Genomic DNA, 18727 nt, shown 5'->3' with positions numbered 1-18727 from the left:
ATTCAAACAATGTGGACATTTCCGAAATTGAAGCTCTTCCTCGTATCTTTTGAAATTAATATATTTGTAGAAAGGAACCACAGACTCCTAATTATGGATTGGTTCTGTGTTACGTTTGCCCTCAGTGTGATTATTAAATAGCTCCGATTCAGTCAGGCTAACAGGATAACCGATCTAAATTCAACTTGGGGAGTCATGATTGCCTGTGATGTGATTTCCATGGCCCAATGTAGCGACCCTCTTTCATGCACGACACAAGGTTTCACAGTCTCTGGGTTTATTGCCTGCATTCAGTAAACAAAACATACAAAAATCAGGGGCATCTGTTCACGACTGCAATTATCTTCAGCGCTTACAAATTCACTTAACCTACAGCAAGCAGACAACATGCGAGCACATTAATAATGAAACTTCCATAATAACAATGAACATAACTTTCCCACGTACCTGCATTCAGTAAACAAAACAATACAAAAATCAGGGGCATCTGTTCACGACTGCAATTATCTAAAATATTAAAGATACAAAAAAACGGGTCATCACTCAACCGGCCGCACCTCGTGGCCTGTTTGCATCAAAACACGTTGCATCATCCTTTCAAGCTGTATTGCTTTACTTCTTATTTAGTGCTTTTTTAAATATACATCAATTAGCACAACTTATATATCTTTATATACAAAAATAATTTGCGAAAGCAGCTCATATGTCTAGCAAAATATGCATTTTTTATCCAACTGATATTGGGCACATCTTACCTTCAGCGCTTACAAATTCACTTAAGCTACGGCAAGCGGTGAAGCCCAAAAAGTGCCAAACGAAAAAAGACAGTCGACATTCAAAACAATCAAATTTCAACTCTGTTACACCAACAAATCACAAATTGGCGCCCCATTGTGCTAGGAAACGTGATACATGCATTGTACTGTATCAAGTCTGTGTTTCCCAAGACGAAGATTCTTCAATCGTGCTTCTCGTTTGCTGTCATTTAGAGGCTCAGAGTAGCATCGCATTTGACGTCACCACCTCCACAATGTGTTTTCGAGTAGAGCAGTAACAAGACTTGCTTGGTACTCAAACGGCATCCGTCCAAGAAAGAAAGAAAATGGGTCACAACCACAAGCTGGGCCAGAAAGATGTCAGTGGTGTGTTGTGTGTGATCATAAGCCGCTGAATCTCAGAAACCGGAACAAGTTCTGTGATCGATAACCTTATGTCCATGAAGCGTGTCAAACTATGGGCCGAGAGCTGTCTGCAGCCAACTGACTATTAAATTTGCCTGTGGTACAGTTCCAGCTACCGCAACCTGTCTGTGTGGAGTTTGCATGATCTCCCTGCGCCAGTGTGGTTTTCCTCCAGGCAATCCAGTTTGCTTGCACATTTTAAAAAGGTGCATGGCAGGTTTTTGGTAGGTCCGAATTGTTCCCATGTGTGAATGAGTGAGTGAATTGTCTGGCTCTGTGTGCCCTGCGACTGGCTGGCAACCAGTTCAGGGTGTCCCCTGCCCACTGCCCGAAGATAGCTGGGATGGGCTCCAGCGCCCCTGCGACCCTAGTGAGGATAGGTGATGGATGGATGAATAGTTAAAAAATGGGTGGCACGGCGGATAGGTGGTTAATGCGCAGCTTTACGTTACAAAGGTCTAGGGTTTATTTCCAGCTACCGGCGGCTTCGTATGCAGAGTTTGCATGCTCTTTCCGTGCTAGTATGGATTTCCTCCAGGCAATCCAGTTTCCTCCTGGATTCCAAAAACATGCATGGTAGGTTAATTGGCAGGTCCGAATTGTCCCTAGGTGTGAATGAGCGAATGAGTTGTCAGTCTCTGTGTGCTCTCTGACTGGCTGTAAACCAGTTCAGGGTGTCCCCTGGCCACTGCCCGAAGATAGCTGGGATGGGGGCCAGCACCCTCTGCAACCCTAGTGGGGATAAGCGGTGTAGAAAGTAGATGGATCTCATTGAACCTAACCTTCATTTATTTCCTCTGAGAGATTTTTAGAAGATAGAATAGAATAGAATAGAATAGAATAGAATATACCTTTATTGTCATTGTTACGACATGGGATATATTGTGACAACGAAATTGGACGTGGCACTCCAGGTCCACATTTTACAGTGATGATATAAGGAAAACAAAGAGATAAAGGAACAAAGAAGATGTTTGTACTGTCCTTGTTGTAATGGCTTTGTTTTCCTCCGGAGGGGGTTGTATGAGGGGGTGAGGGACAGACAGAGATGGGCGGATCCAACTAGATGTTTGATCTTACTGTACACACAGTCCAGTGTTTTTTCCCTAATTGCTCAGTCCACGTATTGAATGGATTTGGGAAGTACAGTCCTTAAGCATGCCCGATTAAGATTCAGATACAGACGTCTACAACTTGACCTTGACAACGCTGTGAATACTGTATTCTCATCGGAGCGGCACTGGCGCTCTGAGATCTTCAACGCCAAGATTTATCTTGACCAACAGCTCCACCAAACTGACAAACACACTCGAGAACACCTTGATCAAGATGACGTACTCTGAGCTGTAAAAAGTGATGGAAGTGAAAGCTGGGCACGAGCTCTCACTGGGTCACTTGATCCATTATAAAATGTAAATGTTCGGCATTTATAAAGCGCTTTTCAAGTCAATGAAGACCTCCCAAAGTGCTTCACAATGTGCTTCACACTTACCCATTCACACACACTCACACACCGATAGCATCGTCAGCCATGCAAGGAAACTACCTGCTTATCAGGGGCATTATAACTCGGATTCGATTCACATTCAATCGCATTTTAATTCTTTTAAAAGAAAATGCCTATTTGTCTCAGGTTTTACACATTATGTTGTCCAGAGTAAGGAGAAGAATGAGAAAAGAGAAAGTACTTAAATTGTAAAATACTTTATATACTGTGATTAATAACTATATGATCGTTTTTAAAGGGATTAACAAATAAGTGTTATAATGATGTCAGGTATTATAATTTGTATGTTTAATAGAAGTTATTTTGGGGACAGATGTCTTATAAGCCTTTGACTTCAACTTTTCATCATCCCATTTTTCTTTTAAGGTGATCTGTTCATTTTGAGATGTGATGTCATGAACCGGAACAGGAGGCGAACCCAAATGCGTGACGTTTCTTACACAAGCTTTTATTTTACGGGAAATGGGGCGACACGTTAACCCAAATGCCAGTGATTCGACGATCGTTGGGCGGAAGACGTAAGGCAGCAGTCTGGCGTGGAATGACAGGAAGCCAGAGGCCGACGAGATCGATACCAATTGCTCGAGCAAATATCGGACATAAGGGGTCGATACCGGACAGGGCGAGACAGACAGGATTGATATCAAAACTGGATATCGAAATTAAACAGGACAAACTAGACGGGAACAAAACTGGAGATCGATATTAAACAGAACAAAAAAAAAGACGGGAACAATACCGGACAGAGTCTAAACCCGCGTCTTGTGGGTGCAGAGGTTCGTTGACAGACTGACAAAGGGAAAGTGAGAGCACTGAGATTAAATAGAAGGGAAGCCAACCTGTCAACGAGCCGCAGCTGGCGCCACACGGGCGGGGCCAATTGGGCGCCATGGCAACCGTGACACGTGATGTTTGATACAACATGATGAAAAAGAAGAAAAAAACGAGAAATACACAACAGTCTAACATATCTGCTGTACAACCATATGATAGATCTGTATACGGTATATACTGACGACTACATTCACTCTAGTTCTCTATGTGTCATAATATGTCGACAGGACAGGAAGTGTTGCAAAACTGACAGCTCCCTTCTCATGCACTCGCACCGAAAGTGTGCGCGCCCTCCAGGAAAGCCAAGTGCTAGATACGCCCAGCACCTGATGACAGCAATAAATCGAACTTAAGGGTGTGCATGACAGGAAGTACACTCATTTTAGTGTCCAAGTATCAGCGGATGAAGAAAACAGTATAGAGTGTGAACACAAGCCGGCATGAAAAGACACAAAAAATGTGAGTTGACTGAAAATTCATTTTTCCTGTTTTGGGTTTGCATCGAGGATGGGTATCGCCATTTAAATCAGCATAACTGTGAGAGTCAATGTGTGAGAGGGACAAACACATGGCTTGTCTTTCTTCTTTGTGGGTACAAAAATAAACTTGTATTAGTACGTGATGTCACACACATATAAGTGGGTGATTTGTGCACTCGTGTGTTTTTGTATGAGTTGCACAGAGGCAATGCTGTGTAGCGTGAATGGACAAACAGGCCGCCAGTCTCCTTTCAGTTTTATTCTCACAATAGATGAATGCTTGGTGAAGAATATCATTGGGTGAGACAAATAGGCAGGGTTAGGTAGAGTTACTTAACTGGATTACTTTCAATTACTTTTGGATGACTCCAATACCAAATATGCGAAAATAAGACAAAAGAAACTAAATATGAATAAAATTACTAAATTTTGTGCAGGCTTGGAATACATGGACCGGCAAAAATTATGTTGGCAAGCTGTTTGGATTCATTTTCATTTTGCTTCTGTCGTATTTTATGTTAGTTTTGCCGGAGATCAAAGAGATCAAAGCCAGGAGAGAAAGCTTACCACGTGTTGTGAGTCATCATTTTATTCATATTTAGTTTCTTTTGTCTTTTATTAGCATATTTGGTATTGGAGTAATCCAAAAGTAATTGAAAGTAATCCAGTTAAAGTAACCCTACCCAACCCTGATTTTATGTTAGTTTTGCCGGAGATCAAAGAGATCAACGCCAGGAGAGAAAGCTTACCTCGTGTTGTGAGTCATCATTTGATTCATATTTAGTTTCTTTTGTCTTTTATTAGCATATTTGGAATTGGAGTAATCCAAAAGTAATTGAAAGTAATCCAGTTAAAGTAACCCTACCCAACCCTGATTTTATGTCAGTTTTGCCGGAGATCAAAGAGATCAAAGCCAGGAGAGAAAGGTTACCTCGTGTTGTGAGTCATCATTTTATTCATATTTAGTTTCTTTTGTATTTTATTAGCATATTTGGTATTGGAGTAATCCAAAAGTTATTGAAAGTAATCAAGTTAAAGTAACCCTACCCAACCCTGATTTTATGTCAGTTTTGCCGGAGATCAAAGAGATCAAAGCCAGGAGAGAAAGCTTACCATGTGTTGTGAGTCATCATTTTATTCATATTTAGTTTCTTTTGTCTTTTATTAGCATATTTGGTATTGGAGTAATCCAAAAGTAATTGAAAGTAATCAAGTTAAAGTAACCCTACCCAACCCTGATTTTATGTTAGTTTTGCCGGAGATCAAAGAGATCAAAGCCAGGAGAGAAAGCTTACCACATGTTGTGAGTCATCATTTTATTCATATTTAGTTTCTTTTGTCTTTTATTAGCATATTTGGAATTGGAGTAATCCAAAAGTAATTGAAAGTAATCCAGTTAAAGTAACCCTACCCAACCCTGATTTTATGTCAGTTTTGCCGGAGATCAAAGAGATCAAAGCCAGGAGAGAAAGGTTACCTCGTGTTGTGAGTCATCATTTTATTCATATTTAGTTTCTTTTGTATTTTATTAGCATATTTGGTATTGGAGTAATCCAAAAGTTATTGAAAGTAATCAAGTTAAAGTAACCCTACCCAACCCTGATTTTATGTCAGTTTTGCCGGAGATCAAAGAGATCAAAGCCAGGAGAGAAAGCTTACCATGTGTTGTGAGTCATCATTTTATTCATATTTAGTTTCTTTTGTCTTTTATTAGCATATTTGGTATTGGAGTAATCCAAAAGTAATTGAAAGTAATCAAGTTAAAGTAACCCTACCCAACCCTGATTTTATGTTAGTTTTGCCGGAGATCAAAGAGATCAAAGCCAGGAGAGAAAGCTTACCACATGTTGTGAGTCATCATTTTATTCATATTTAGTTTCTTTTGTCTTTTATTAGCATATTTGGAATTGGAGTATTCCAAAAGTAATTGAAAGTAATCCAGTTAAAGTAACCCTACCCAACCCTGATTTTATGTCAGTTTTGCCGGAGATCAAAGAGATCAAAGCCAGGAGAGAAAGGTTACCTCGTGTTGTGAGTCATCATTTTATTCATATTTAGTTTCTTTTGTATTTTATTAGCATATTTGGTATTGGAGTAATCCAAAAGTTATTGAAAGTAATCAAGTTAAAGTAACCCTACCCAACCCTGATTTTATGTTAGTTTTGCCGGAGATCAAAGAGATCAAAGCCAGGAGAGAAAGCTTACCTCGTGTTGTGAGTCATCATTTTATTCATATTTAGTTTCTTTTGTCTTTTATTAGCATATTTGGTATTGGAGTAATCCAAAAGTAATTGAAAGTAATCAAGTTAAAGTAACCCTACCCAACCCTGATTTTATGTTAGTTTTGCCGGAGATCAAGAGATCAAAGCCAGGAGAGAAAGCTTACCACGTGTTGTGAGTCATCATTTTATTCATATTTAGTTTCTTTTGTCTTTTATTAGCATATTTGGTATTGGAGTAATCCAAAAGTAATTGAAAGTAATCTAGTTAAAGTAACCCTACCCAACCCTGATTTTATGTTAGTTTTGCCGGAGATCAAAGAGATCAAAGCCAGGAGAGAAAGCTTACCATGTGTTGTGAGTCATCATTTTATTCATATTTAGTTTATTTTGTCTTTTATTAGCATATTTGGTATTGGAGTAATCCAAAAGTAATTGAAAGTAATCCAGTTAAAGTAACCCTACCCAACCCTGATTTTATGTTAGTTTTGCCGGAGATCAAAGAGATCAAAGCCCAGAGAGAAAGCTTACCACGTGTTGTGAGTCATCATTTTATTCATATTTAGTTTATTTTGTCTTTTATTAGCATATTTGGTATTGGAGTAATCCAAAAGTAATTGAAAGTAATCCAGTTAAAGTAACCCTACCCAACCCTGATTTTATGTTAGTTTTGCCGGAGATCAAAGAGATCAAAGCCCAGAGAGAAAGCTTACCACGTGTTGTGAGTCATCATTTTATTCATATTTAGTTTCTTTTGTCTTTTATTAGCATATTTGGTATTGGAGTCATCCAAAAGTAATTGAAAGTAATCCAGTTAAAGTAACCCTACCCAACCCTGATTTTATGTTAGTTTTGCCGGAGATCAAGAGATCAAAGCCAGGAGAGAAAGCTTACCACGTGTTGTGAGTCATCATTTTATTCATATTTAGTTTCTTTTGTCTTTTATTAGCATATTTGGTATTGGAGTAATCCAAAAGTAATTGAAAGTAATCTAGTTAAAGTAACCCTACCCAACCCTGATTTTATGTTAGTTTTGCCGGAGATCAAAGAGATCAAAGCCAGGAGAGAAAGCTTACCATGTGTTGTGAGTCATCATTTTATTCATATTTAGTTTATTTTGTCTTTTATTAGCATATTTGGTATTGGAGTAATCCAAAAGTAATTGAAAGTAATCCAGTTAAAGTAACCCTACCCAACCCTGATTTTATGTTAGTTTTGCCGGAGATCAAAGAGATCAAAGCCCAGAGAGAAAGCTTACCACGTGTTGTGAGTCATCATTTTATTCATATTTAGTTTATTTTGTCTTTTATTAGCATATTTGGTATTGGAGTAATCCAAAAGTAATTGAAAGTAATCCAGTTAAAGTAACCCTACCCAACCCTGATTTTATGTTAGTTTTGCCGGAGATCAAAGAGATCAAAGCCCAGAGAGAAAGCTTACCACGTGTTGTGAGTCATCATTTTATTCATATTTAGTTTCTTTTGTCTTTTATTAGCATATTTGGTATTGGAGTAATCCAAAAGTAATTGAAAGTAATCCAGTTAAAGTAACCCTACCCAACCCTGATTTTATGTTAGTTTTGCCGGAGATCAAAGAGATCAAAGCCCAGAGAGAAAGCTTACCACGTGTTGTGAGTCATCATTTTATTCATATTTAGTTTCTTTTGTCTTTTATTAGCATATTTGGTATTGGAGTAATCCAAAAGTAATTGAAAGTAATCCAGTTAAAGTAACCCTACCCAACCCTGATTTTATGTTAGTTTTGCCGGAGATCAAAGAGATCAAAGCCCAGAGAGAAAGCTTACCACGTGTTGTGAGTCATCATTTTATTCATATTTAGTTTCTTTTGTCTTTTATTAGCATATTTGGTATTGGAGTAATCCAAAAGTAATTGAAAGTAATCCAGTTAAAGTAACTCTACCCAACCCTGCAAATAGGGGTTAAAACACAAGCAAATGTTGAGAAACACAAAATAAATATGAATATTTGGCTAGAGCCACTTCAGGCATGACAAATAATTTGAATCATTTGTGTCATCTGGTCTTTTTCTTTGCTACATTGATGATCTGCAATGAGAAATTATCCAACACCATTGGAATTTAGCAAATTTTAAGTATTATCTTTCTTATTTTGCGATATTTTTAAGTTGTTTCTCTTGTAAAACAATAAATATACCTCATCATCTCATTAGCTGCACCGCTTATCCTCAGTAGAGTCACGGGGGTGCTGGAGCCCGTCCCAGCAATCATCGGGCAGTGGGCAGGGAACACCCTGAACTGGTTGCCAGCCAATCGCTGGGCACACAGGGACAGACAACTCGCTCACTCATTCACACCTAGGGACAATTTAGACCGGCCAATCCACCTGAAATGCATGTTTTTGGAATGTGGGAGGAAAGCCACGCAAGCACGGGGAGAACATACAAACTCCGTACAGGAAGTCCGGTAGCTGGATTTGAACCCACACAGGAGGTTTTCAAGACCTTAGAACTGTGCCGCACACACGCTAACCACTGCGCCGCCGTGCTGCCCAATTATAATAAATATACCTATTTTCCCCTATTTCAACCTTTTTGGAGTAAAATCTGATAGAAAATATTGATAATAGTTTAAAAAATACATATTTTTTTAAATGGTTTCTCTTGTAAAGTATAAACAATTATCCTTTATTGAGAAGATATGCTTGATTCCTTTTTGAATATCCTTTTTTTTACTAACAATCACAAAAAGAAAATGCATTATCAGACAATTTTGCTTATTTTAAGTATTTTTCCCCATCAATGCAGAAAAGAAAGTTAAAAAAAACAGATTAAATTTACATACGTTTTATAAATGAGGGAAAATTATGGTAAAAGACATGTAAGACATGTTTTCAATTCGATAAGCCGCAAGCCTTAAATACTGATGTGAAATTGTCACGGTTGCCATCGCACCCAATTGGCCCCACCCGTGTGCCACGGTTGCCATGGCGCACAATTGGCCCTGCTCGTGTGGCACCAGCTGCAGCTTGTTGACGGATTGGCTCCCTGTCAGTATTTAAACTCCGTCCTGTCAGTCCCCTTTTGTCGGTCCGTCCGCGAATCTCGGCAAGCCTTTTTTCGCCCGTCCTGTGTTTTTGCTCCTGATTTTCTCCCGCTACAATGAAATGAAATGATCTGCATTTATGTAGCGCTTTTAAAGTCAAGACTTCCCAAAGCGCTTCACATTTCCCAATAGCGGCCGTTCAGCCATGTAAGGCGGTAACCTGCTTATTGGGGGTATTAGGGGTTCAGTGTCTTACCCAAGGACACTTTGACATATAACACGGAGGAGCCGGGATTCTAACTGCGATCTCTTGATCCCAAGATGAGAGCTCTACCTCCTGAGCCACTGCCGCCCATCTGTTTGATCTCGACCACGTCTGCTCTCTTGTCCCGAATTACGACCTGTTTTGATCTTGACCACGTCTGTTCGCCCGTCCAGAATAATGACCCATTTTCTGATGTCGACCACGTTTTTGCTCTTCTATCCCAGCTCCTGAACCGTTTTTTTCCGATCCCGACATGGCGATCGCTCGCCACGGAAGTCCCACTTCCGTGACTGAGCAACCTACTCCCCGCGACCAGCGATCTCCGGATCGTGTGTGCACTCCTTTCCTTTCTTCCCAATAAAACTATGAGAAACGTTACGTGAGTGGGTCCTGTCTCCACTCTGGTCATGACAGAAATACAGTATTAAATCTGTAGTATACTGTACATTAACATGCAGAAATATACAGTGCAGTACGATATAGATAGATAGATAGATAGATAGATAGATAGATAGATAGATAGATAGATAGATACTTTATTTATCCCCGTAGGGAAATTCAAACTTCCAACAGTCTACCCCGTTGTTTATTAACAGATTAACATGATGCCCTAGAGGCTTGTTGCGGAGTGGATGACGTCACACGCTAGTCCAAAAGTTCGACATCCCTGCGGCAGATGGAAATCTTTCTTGTGTCCAGGGATACACCACCTTGTGTTAGCGAATCCGCCTCCTCTCCGATTCCCCCAGGCTTTCGTGTCTCTGTATAGTGGCGCTGGAGCCGGATTGCTCCGGGTAGCTCCGGGTGGCTACACGTTAGCGTCCGAAATGCTAAACGTGAGCCACGTTTCCGCAAAACACAGCAACTGCGCTCCCTGTGCGCTTCGTTGTTTTCCACCAGCACTCGTTGGTCTTATTTGGTAGTGAGTTCACATTTACCATGATTACGGATGGTACCGAAGACTTATAACGCCGCTAGCCGCTTAGCTAGCTCCGGCTCTTCTTCCACCATAGGCCCCCTCATCACGCCGGCACGAGAATTCGTCAGGGCAGGGAGTTGATACCTCGAATAAACGCATTTTTGTGCGCTAAAACCCATGTCCATAGAATAGAAAGTCATCCAAAGTGTAGTTTTTAAACGGGAAGAAAAACACCGAAGATAGGAGCAGACAATAAAACAATAAATCACAAAAAGTGAGAGATAACAGGGCAGCTGCTGGAAAAGGCAGCCAAAGTGCAATTCTTGATACTAAACAGTAAGCTTCTATGAATGGTTTCAAAATACAGTGCTAATGAAGTAGTTTTCTTTTTAAATTTGTATATCCTCGACACAAAGCCAGTTAATATATATTTAAGAGAGGCTGGAAATACTCCAGCCTGTTTTCCCAGCAAGATTGGTCCTCCTGGGGGTGTCCCAATTTGGGCAGCGGTTGCTTTGGGAAAAGAAACCGTGAGAGTTTCCTGAAGAAGAATGAGAAGAATAACATTCTTTCCTTCTCTATTGTGCGTGGGTTTGTGTCACGACAATCTTACACATTAGAAATACACACGTTTATGAAAACTGCTAAGATTTAAGATTGAAATGCATGCAAAATAAACCAAACCCAAAAAGGATTGTGGAACACTTCACTCACAGGCAGAGGTGGGCAGTAACGGAATACATTTACTCTGAGTATTTTTTGGAAAATGTACCGTATTTTCCGCACTATAAGGCGCACCGGGTTATAGGGCGCACCCCCCAAAAATAGTTTTTGAGCTTCCATATAAAGGATTATTTAGTTATATACAGCCAACACGGGGTCTGTTGGTTTAACACCTTGACTTTAAACCAAACCCTTGAGCAGTCAATCGCACATGTGATAATCGGCTCAGCTTGTAACAGTATATTAAGTAATTGCGCAATGACAGTTTTATCCCCAATCCCTCATGAAAATAGGCATAAATGGCCCACGAGCCGCAAGTTCCCAACCTGTGCTCCATGTTATGACTACCAACAATTAAAATTAATAGAAATACCCATGAAATAAACGTCCCTGCTAACGCATTGATCTTCCCGCACGTCAGCCCGTGGATGGTTTGGGAGCCTGGCCAACCTCTCCCTCCACCGCCCGACCTCCGGACGCAAAACATCTCGCCCGGCACTGGACAGGAGCAAGACCTGGCCCTCCGACGGTCCGGAGGCCGGCCCCCAGCCCAGAGGCTACGCCCGATCCTGTGCCATGTACACCCACGTGGGAACCGTGCCTCGCAGAGACAGGCAGCAGAGCAGGATGGAGGAAGGAGGAGGAGGGTGGGCTTCAGCTGACCATGTTCGGGACTCCCCCCTGCTCGGTGCTCTGTCCAGCCTCAGCCTCAACGCTGTGGAGCAGCCTGGAATCACTGCGGGACCACCGGATCTGAACCAGGATGCTGAGCCGGCGCAGGACTCGTGTGAAGGTACTCCGGCTGCAAGTGACGGGACTCAGCCGGAAGTTTACAAAAGTGGTACGGCTGCACAGGACGTGTACGTGCCCATGGATGCGGTGAGCAGGCAGGACACCACAAAGGAAGCGCAGTGCTCAAAAAGGTAAATGTTTGTTTTCATGTTACTACATTACTTGATCAACTTTTTCAAGGTTTTTGATGCAAACACCCCGCAAAACAGCATCTGGAATTAAATTAACCAAGTACTGTAGGTCCATCAACCTCTCTAGTCAACTGTTTTTAAATTTGTTTTATTGAGTATTTTTACCACCTTTAGGAGCATTTTTTTTCAACCACTGTGCTGCATCACTCAATCACTCACTCACTCACTCACTCACTCACTCACTCACTCACTCACTCGCTCGCTCGCTGACTCGCTGACTTACTGACTTACTGACTTGCTGACTTACTCACTCACTCGCTCACGGACTCATTCACTCACTCACTCACTCACTCACTCACTCACTCACTCACTCACTCACTCACTCACTCACTGACTGACTCGCTCACTCGCTCACTGACTTGCTGACTTGTTGACTTGCTGACTTACTGACTGACTCACTCACTCGCTCACGGACTCACTCACGCACTCACTCACTCACTCACTCACTCACTCACTCACTCACTCACTCACTCACTCACTCACTCACTCACTCACTCACTCACTCACTCACTCACTGACAGTGACTGACTGACTGACTGACTGACTGACTGACTGACTGACTGACTGACTGACTGACTGACTGACTGACTCACTCACTCACTCACTCACTCATTGACTGACTGACTGACTCATTGACTGACTGACTCATTGACTGACTCATTGACTCATTGACGAGTTAGCCAGGACGGGATATCAAAACGTGGTTGGGGTCAAAAACGAGTCGCAGCAGGAGACAAATGGGGAAATCAGGAACAGACGAGTGGAAAACGGGTGACTCACTGACTCACTGACTGACTCGCTCACTGACTTACTGACTTACTGACTTACTGACTTGCTGACTTACTGACTCACTCACTCACTCACTCACTCACTGATTGACTGACTCCCTCACTGACTCACTGACTTACTGACTCAGTCACTCACTCAGTCACTCACTCAGTCACTCACTCACTCATTGACTCATTGACTCATTGACTGACTGACTCATTGACTCATTGACTTAATGACTGACTGACTGACTGACTGACTGACTGACTGACTCACTCACTCACTCACTCACTCACTCACTCACTCACTCACTCACTCACTCGTAAAGTGGAACCAGATCATTTGAACATTTTATATTGCATTTACAACAAAAAAAACCTGAAAAGCAGGTGTTGCAAAACCATTGGCCACTGTTTTCTCAGCTCAGCTCACTGACTCCATAAGTTTCTTGATGACTTCTGAAGGATCCTACGTCGACCTAAATGACCAACAATGACTGACCGCAACTGTGTGTCATTAAGTCTCAGTTTAAATGCACTTGCTCTGTGATGTCTCAGAGGTCTGTAAAAGGAGTCAATGAAGAACAGACAGCATTACAAGGACCTAAAATCACACCAGGCAGGTACGGGATAAAGTTGTGGAACAGTTCAAAGCAGAAAAGGGATACAGAAAGATCTCGAAACCTTAACACATCTCCTGGAGCACGGTACAAGCAATAACATCAAACCGGACAGAGCATAAAACCACTGTAAACCTACTAAGACCTAGCCGTCCCTCTAAACCTTTGGCCCAAAAAAGGAGAGAACTAATCAGAGAAGCAACCAAGAGGTTCATGAAGGCTTGGGCCCGGCCCTTGCTGGACCGAACAGCTCAAAACAGCACAAAGTATATGCGAGCAGCAAGATAGCAACTTTATTTTAGTCATCAAGGTCAACAAAAAGACTGTTTTTTAATCGGGACTAGCTTTTGTCCTTTGAAGATACTGGAAAATTTGGAAAGAATGGCTTGCAAGTGTATGAAAAGTGCTTGAATTTAGTGTACAAAACTTGTATTCACAACACAGCCCATTTTCTGAGGTTTTTTTGTTCCAAACGGCCGTTTTTGATGAACTTATAGTTAATTGTTTACTCACAATAGGAAAGTAAGACATCAAAGAATGTTAAGCTTGCAAGAAGAACAGGGGAGGACTGTACACAAACTCTATCGATGCAAATATTACAAACTGCTCTAATGGTAACGCCACGCCAATGTGAATTGTAGCAGTTGCCACATTTTTTTTTTATTTAAAAAAAAGGTTTTGAATTAAGTTATTTTTTAAAATTCATTATTTATTAAATGATAGTAGTATTTACATATCAATTTATTATTTATTAAATTAGAAAGAATTTTAACCAACTTGCGGGAGTGTATTTTTATTCCATAAAACTTTAACACAAATATAGAATTGATCTACACTTGACGAGTTTTTCCTTGCCTTCATGTAGGTTTTAGATCAGGGGATGGTGTAATCATAATCTGTGATTTGCAATAATCTGTGGTCTGGGCAGCCCTTTGAGACTCCTTGTGATTTAGGGCGTCACAAATAAACATTAATTGAGTTGCCTCATGTGCGGTCCCTTCTCAAGGTTTCTTAATTTTCCTCTAGTTGAGGTTTTTGAGTTTTTCCTTGCCTTCATGTAGGTTTTAGATCAGGGGATGGTGTAATCATAGTCTGTGATTTGCAATAATCTGTGGTCTGTGCAGCCCTTTGAGACTCCTTGTGATTTAGGGCGTCACAAATAAACATTAATTGACTTGCCTCATGTGCGGTCCCTTCTCAAGGTTTCTTAATTTTCCTCTAGTTGAGGTTTTTGAGTTTTTCCTTGCCCTCATGTCGGTTTTAGATCAGGAGATGGTGTCATAATAGTCTGTGGTTTGCAATAATCCGTGGTCTGTGCAGCCTTTTGAGACTCCTTGTGTTTAAGGGCGTCACAAATAAACATGAATTGACTTTACTCATGTGCGGTCCCTTCTCAAGGTTTCATCATTATCCTCATATTGAGGTTTTTGAGTTTTTCCTTGCCCTCATGTAAGTTTTAGATCAGGGGATGGTGTAATAATAATCTGTGGTCTGTGCAGCCCTTTGAGACTCCTTGTGATTAAGGGAGTCACAAAGAAACATGACTTGACCTGACTAAACATGTTACTTTTTGAACAACTACCACAAAATAAGACGTTTTTCTCATGGACTCCACATCTGGGAGGACAGCTGTGTCTATTTGTGTGTATATTTTAACGATCAGGAACTGCAGTAAAAGAAATCTGACTTGGGGGAACTTCCTGTGTGTCATGCCCCCGCCCATCTCATGAGGAAGTAGTTAAATTGCCATTACACAACATTGCATTTTTCTCTCTGCATCGCAAGTCATATTTTTAACTCGCATTCACATAACTCCGGTGTTTTTTTGTGTTTTTGTTTTTCCAGTACACCAAACAGCAGTGGAGAATACGTGAAGGTGAGATTCCCGCGTTGTAAAAAAAATGTATACATACATAAACACTTACAAATAGGTGTATGTGTAAGAGAGACAAAGACATACGATGGAAAGGAACTTTGTCAGAACCAGAACAGATTGGCTTACCTTCTGTTTAAGCTCAATGCTCTCACTCTCCTTTGGTCAGTCCGTCAACGAATAGGTGTATGTGTAAGAGAGACAAAGACATATGATAGAAAGGAACTTTGTCAGAACCAGAACAAATGGTAGACCCAATCGCGTAACGTTACTCACAAGTTTATTTAAATATAGAGGAAAGGCAGCACCAGCGATCCGGTGTTAGCTGGGCGCAGCAAGCAAGCCGCTATGGGATCGGCTCGTGTTCCGAATGCGGATCTTCTGGAGCGGGAGATCGTAGCATAGTAAGACAGCAAAACAGGTCGTTAGCCGGGACGGGAGATCAGAACGTGGTCGGGGACAAAAAAACGAGTCGTTAGCCGGGACGAGAGATCAAAACGTGGTTGGGGTCAAAAACGGGTCGTAGCAGGAGACAAACGGGGAAATCAGGAACGGACGAGTGGAAAACGGGTGCAAAAAGCGGGACAGAAAGGAGTTAGAGTCAAAAATGCTTGCCTTGTGAAAACAGAGGTTTGCTGACGGACTGACAACAGGCGTGTGAAAAGGACTGAGCTTAAGTAGGATGGGGAACCAATCAGAAAGCCAGCAGTGGCTGGCGCCAAACGAGCAGGCACAGGTGAATGTAATCAGTCATCATGACAAACTTAAAATAATCACATCATGCCTAAATATATGACATAAATGCAATATATTTATTTGTCACTTATGTATAATGGTATTTATTGTGTTGTGTACTTAGTAGTGTATTTTATCATTCAAATGAGGATTCGATTCATTTGCCTGAGCTATTTAGCTATTGGTTGATCAGTGATGAACCGATCGGCTACATATGTCTTTCTTCCCTAAGGCATTTCAGTCGATGGGTGCACTTGTCACGGTTGCCATGGTGCCCAATTGGCCCCGCCCGTGTGACAGATTGGCTTTCCTATTTAGGTGGCGGCAGTGGCTCAGGAGGTAGAGCGCTCGTCTTGGGATCAAGAGATAGTAGTCCGAATCCCGGCTCCTCCGTGTTACATGTTGAAGTGTCCTTGGGTAAGACACTGAATGCCCCCAATAAGCAGGTTAGCACCTTACATGGCTGCACGGCCGCTGTTGGGAAATGTGAAGCACACTGTAAAGCGCTTTCGGAAGTCTTGACTTGAAGAGCTGTATATAAATGCAGATCATTTCATTTCATTTAAGCTCAGTGCTCTCACTCTCCCTTGGTCAGTCCGTCAACGAACCTCTGCCCCGCAAGACGTGGGTTTTGACTCGGTCCTGTTTCCTGTTGGTATATCCTGTCCAGTATTGTTCCCGTTTATTTTGCCCAGTTTAATATTGGTTTCCAGTTTCGTTCCCGTCTAGTTTGTCCTGTTGTATTTCGATATCCTGTTTTGATATCGATCCTGTCTGTCCCGTCCCGTCCGGTATCGACCCCGTCCGTCCGATATCTGCTCGGGCAATTGGTATCAATCTCGTCTCTGGCTTCCTGTCATTCCACGCCAGACTGCTGCGTAACGTGCATGACTCCCCATTTCCCGTAAAATAAAAACCTTGTGTGAGAAACGTCACGCATTTGGGTCCTGATCCTGTTCCTGTTTGTGACAGCACGTGTCAATCAACCAATAGAGGGAAGCGAGACAAAAGTAGCCGATTGGTTCATCACTGATCGATAGGTGAAAAGCTCAGCCCCTTGATTTGAGTAACATTTTATTTCGACAAAATGCATGACACGATACGTAACAAAATACACAATATATGTGACAAAACACATTTTAAAAATCATGGATAAACAAAGAGTAAACAGAAAGTAAACAACAGTGTTTCAGTAGTACAGTGGTAAGCACATTCGCCCAACACGAGAAAGGTCCCCGTCTTAAGAAACTGATGGAAACATATGTTGGCCTGGAATGGACACTGCCAGGCTGTACTTGCCCAAGACACACCACAGGGCAAGGTGTCCCTGTGACTCTAGTTGTTAAGGAATCCAACCAGCCAAATACCATGAAAATCCCTCCATTATCCGCACCGCTTATCCTCAGTAGGGTTGCGAGGGTGCTGGAGCCCATCCCAGCTAACTACGGGCAGTGGACAGGGGACACTCTGAACTGGTTGCCAGCCAGTCGCAGGGCACAGAGGGACAGACAATTCGCTCGCTCATTCACACCTAGGGACAATTTGGACCTGAAATGCATGTTTTTGGAATGTGGTAGGAAACCGGAGTGCCCGGGGAGAACATGCAAACTCCACACAGGAGGTTCGATCTCATGACCTCAGATCTGTGCCGCACATGCGCTAACCACTGCGGCGCCGTGCTGCCCACCATTATAAATAAATGACAAAATAAAGCTATTTTTGTGTCCGGCCTCTCAAGAAAAGGGGGGGGGGGAGTTTAGATAGGAGCACCATTTTTCACCGGCAGTCAGCTAGGTTACCCTCGATGTGAAAAATTAGCAGTTTCGGTTTTGTTGACTCAGTGTTTTTTCCCAGAAAGACATTTTGCTCCTGTAGGTCAGAATTACAAGGAATATCAATACAATTTCAGGATTTTAGTCTCCGTATGGACTCAGTCTTACTCCTTGGGCTTTCCATTTTTATGTGACAATGACCCTGCCAAAAAGGGAACTGCCACCCAAAAATGGGTCGCCTCCTGAGCCACTGCCGCCCCCTAAATAGGAAAGCCAATCTGTCACACGGGTGGGGCCAATTGGGCGCCATGGCAATCGTGACAAGTACACCCATCGACTGCAATGCCTTAGGGAAGAAAGACATGCTGTAACGGTGCACAACCATTCTCGTTTATTCATGTGTTCATTCATTTATATAAGTGGCGGTTGTACTCTAAATTACCCCTGGGCGAGACGACCTCCAAGCAATCTGCTCCGCTATTTCGTCATTTATGCTCGCCCCTGGCGGCTGCCCGTCTCGCCCGTGCCTCAGACCACCACCGATTTATATGACATATATTTATTGGTACCGTAAATTCCGGACTATAAGCCGCTACTTTTTTCCCAAATGTTCAGCCCTGCGGCTTATTCAGCGAAGCGGCCAATTTATGGAATTTTTCTAAGTTATATTATTATTATTAAAGCTTTGAAAACTCTCTCGGTGTACCTTCTTTCTTCGTAAATATGTGTAACCATGTATAATATGTTTTTGCAACTGTATATTTTTGTAATGTATTTATTTTAGAGATTTATTCTGTTATGTGTTTTACGGACGAATCAAAAAGAAGG

At 41.8% G+C, this 18727-nt stretch overlaps 1 protein-coding gene across 2 annotated transcripts in view; it reads left to right on the top strand.

The window, feature by feature from the left end:
* Positions 1-3866: 3866 nt before the first annotated feature.
* The window catches only part of sh2d3cb (SH2 domain containing 3Cb), a 43318-nt gene continuing 28457 nt past the window's right edge, over positions 3867-18727 (top strand). For both annotated transcript variants that reach the window (XM_088336687.1, XM_088336686.1), the window contains exons 1-3: positions 3867-3981; positions 11571-12072; positions 15365-15395. In XM_088336687.1, the coding sequence (XP_088192813.1) occupies positions 3963-3981; positions 11571-12072; positions 15365-15395 (552 nt within the window). In that variant the 5' untranslated portion in view covers positions 3867-3962. The remainder of the gene's footprint in view (positions 3982-11570; positions 12073-15364; positions 15396-18727) is intronic.

The sequence above is a fragment of the Urocampus carinirostris genome, chromosome 5, assembly GCF_059441175.1.
Source record: "Urocampus carinirostris isolate Australia breed hairy pipefish chromosome 5, RoL_Ucar_1.0, whole genome shotgun sequence".
Taxonomy (NCBI): Eukaryota; Metazoa; Chordata; class Actinopteri; order Syngnathiformes; family Syngnathidae; genus Urocampus; species Urocampus carinirostris.
Note: the sequence above shows the minus strand (reverse complement) of the source record. Positions and strands in the feature narration are given on the sequence as shown.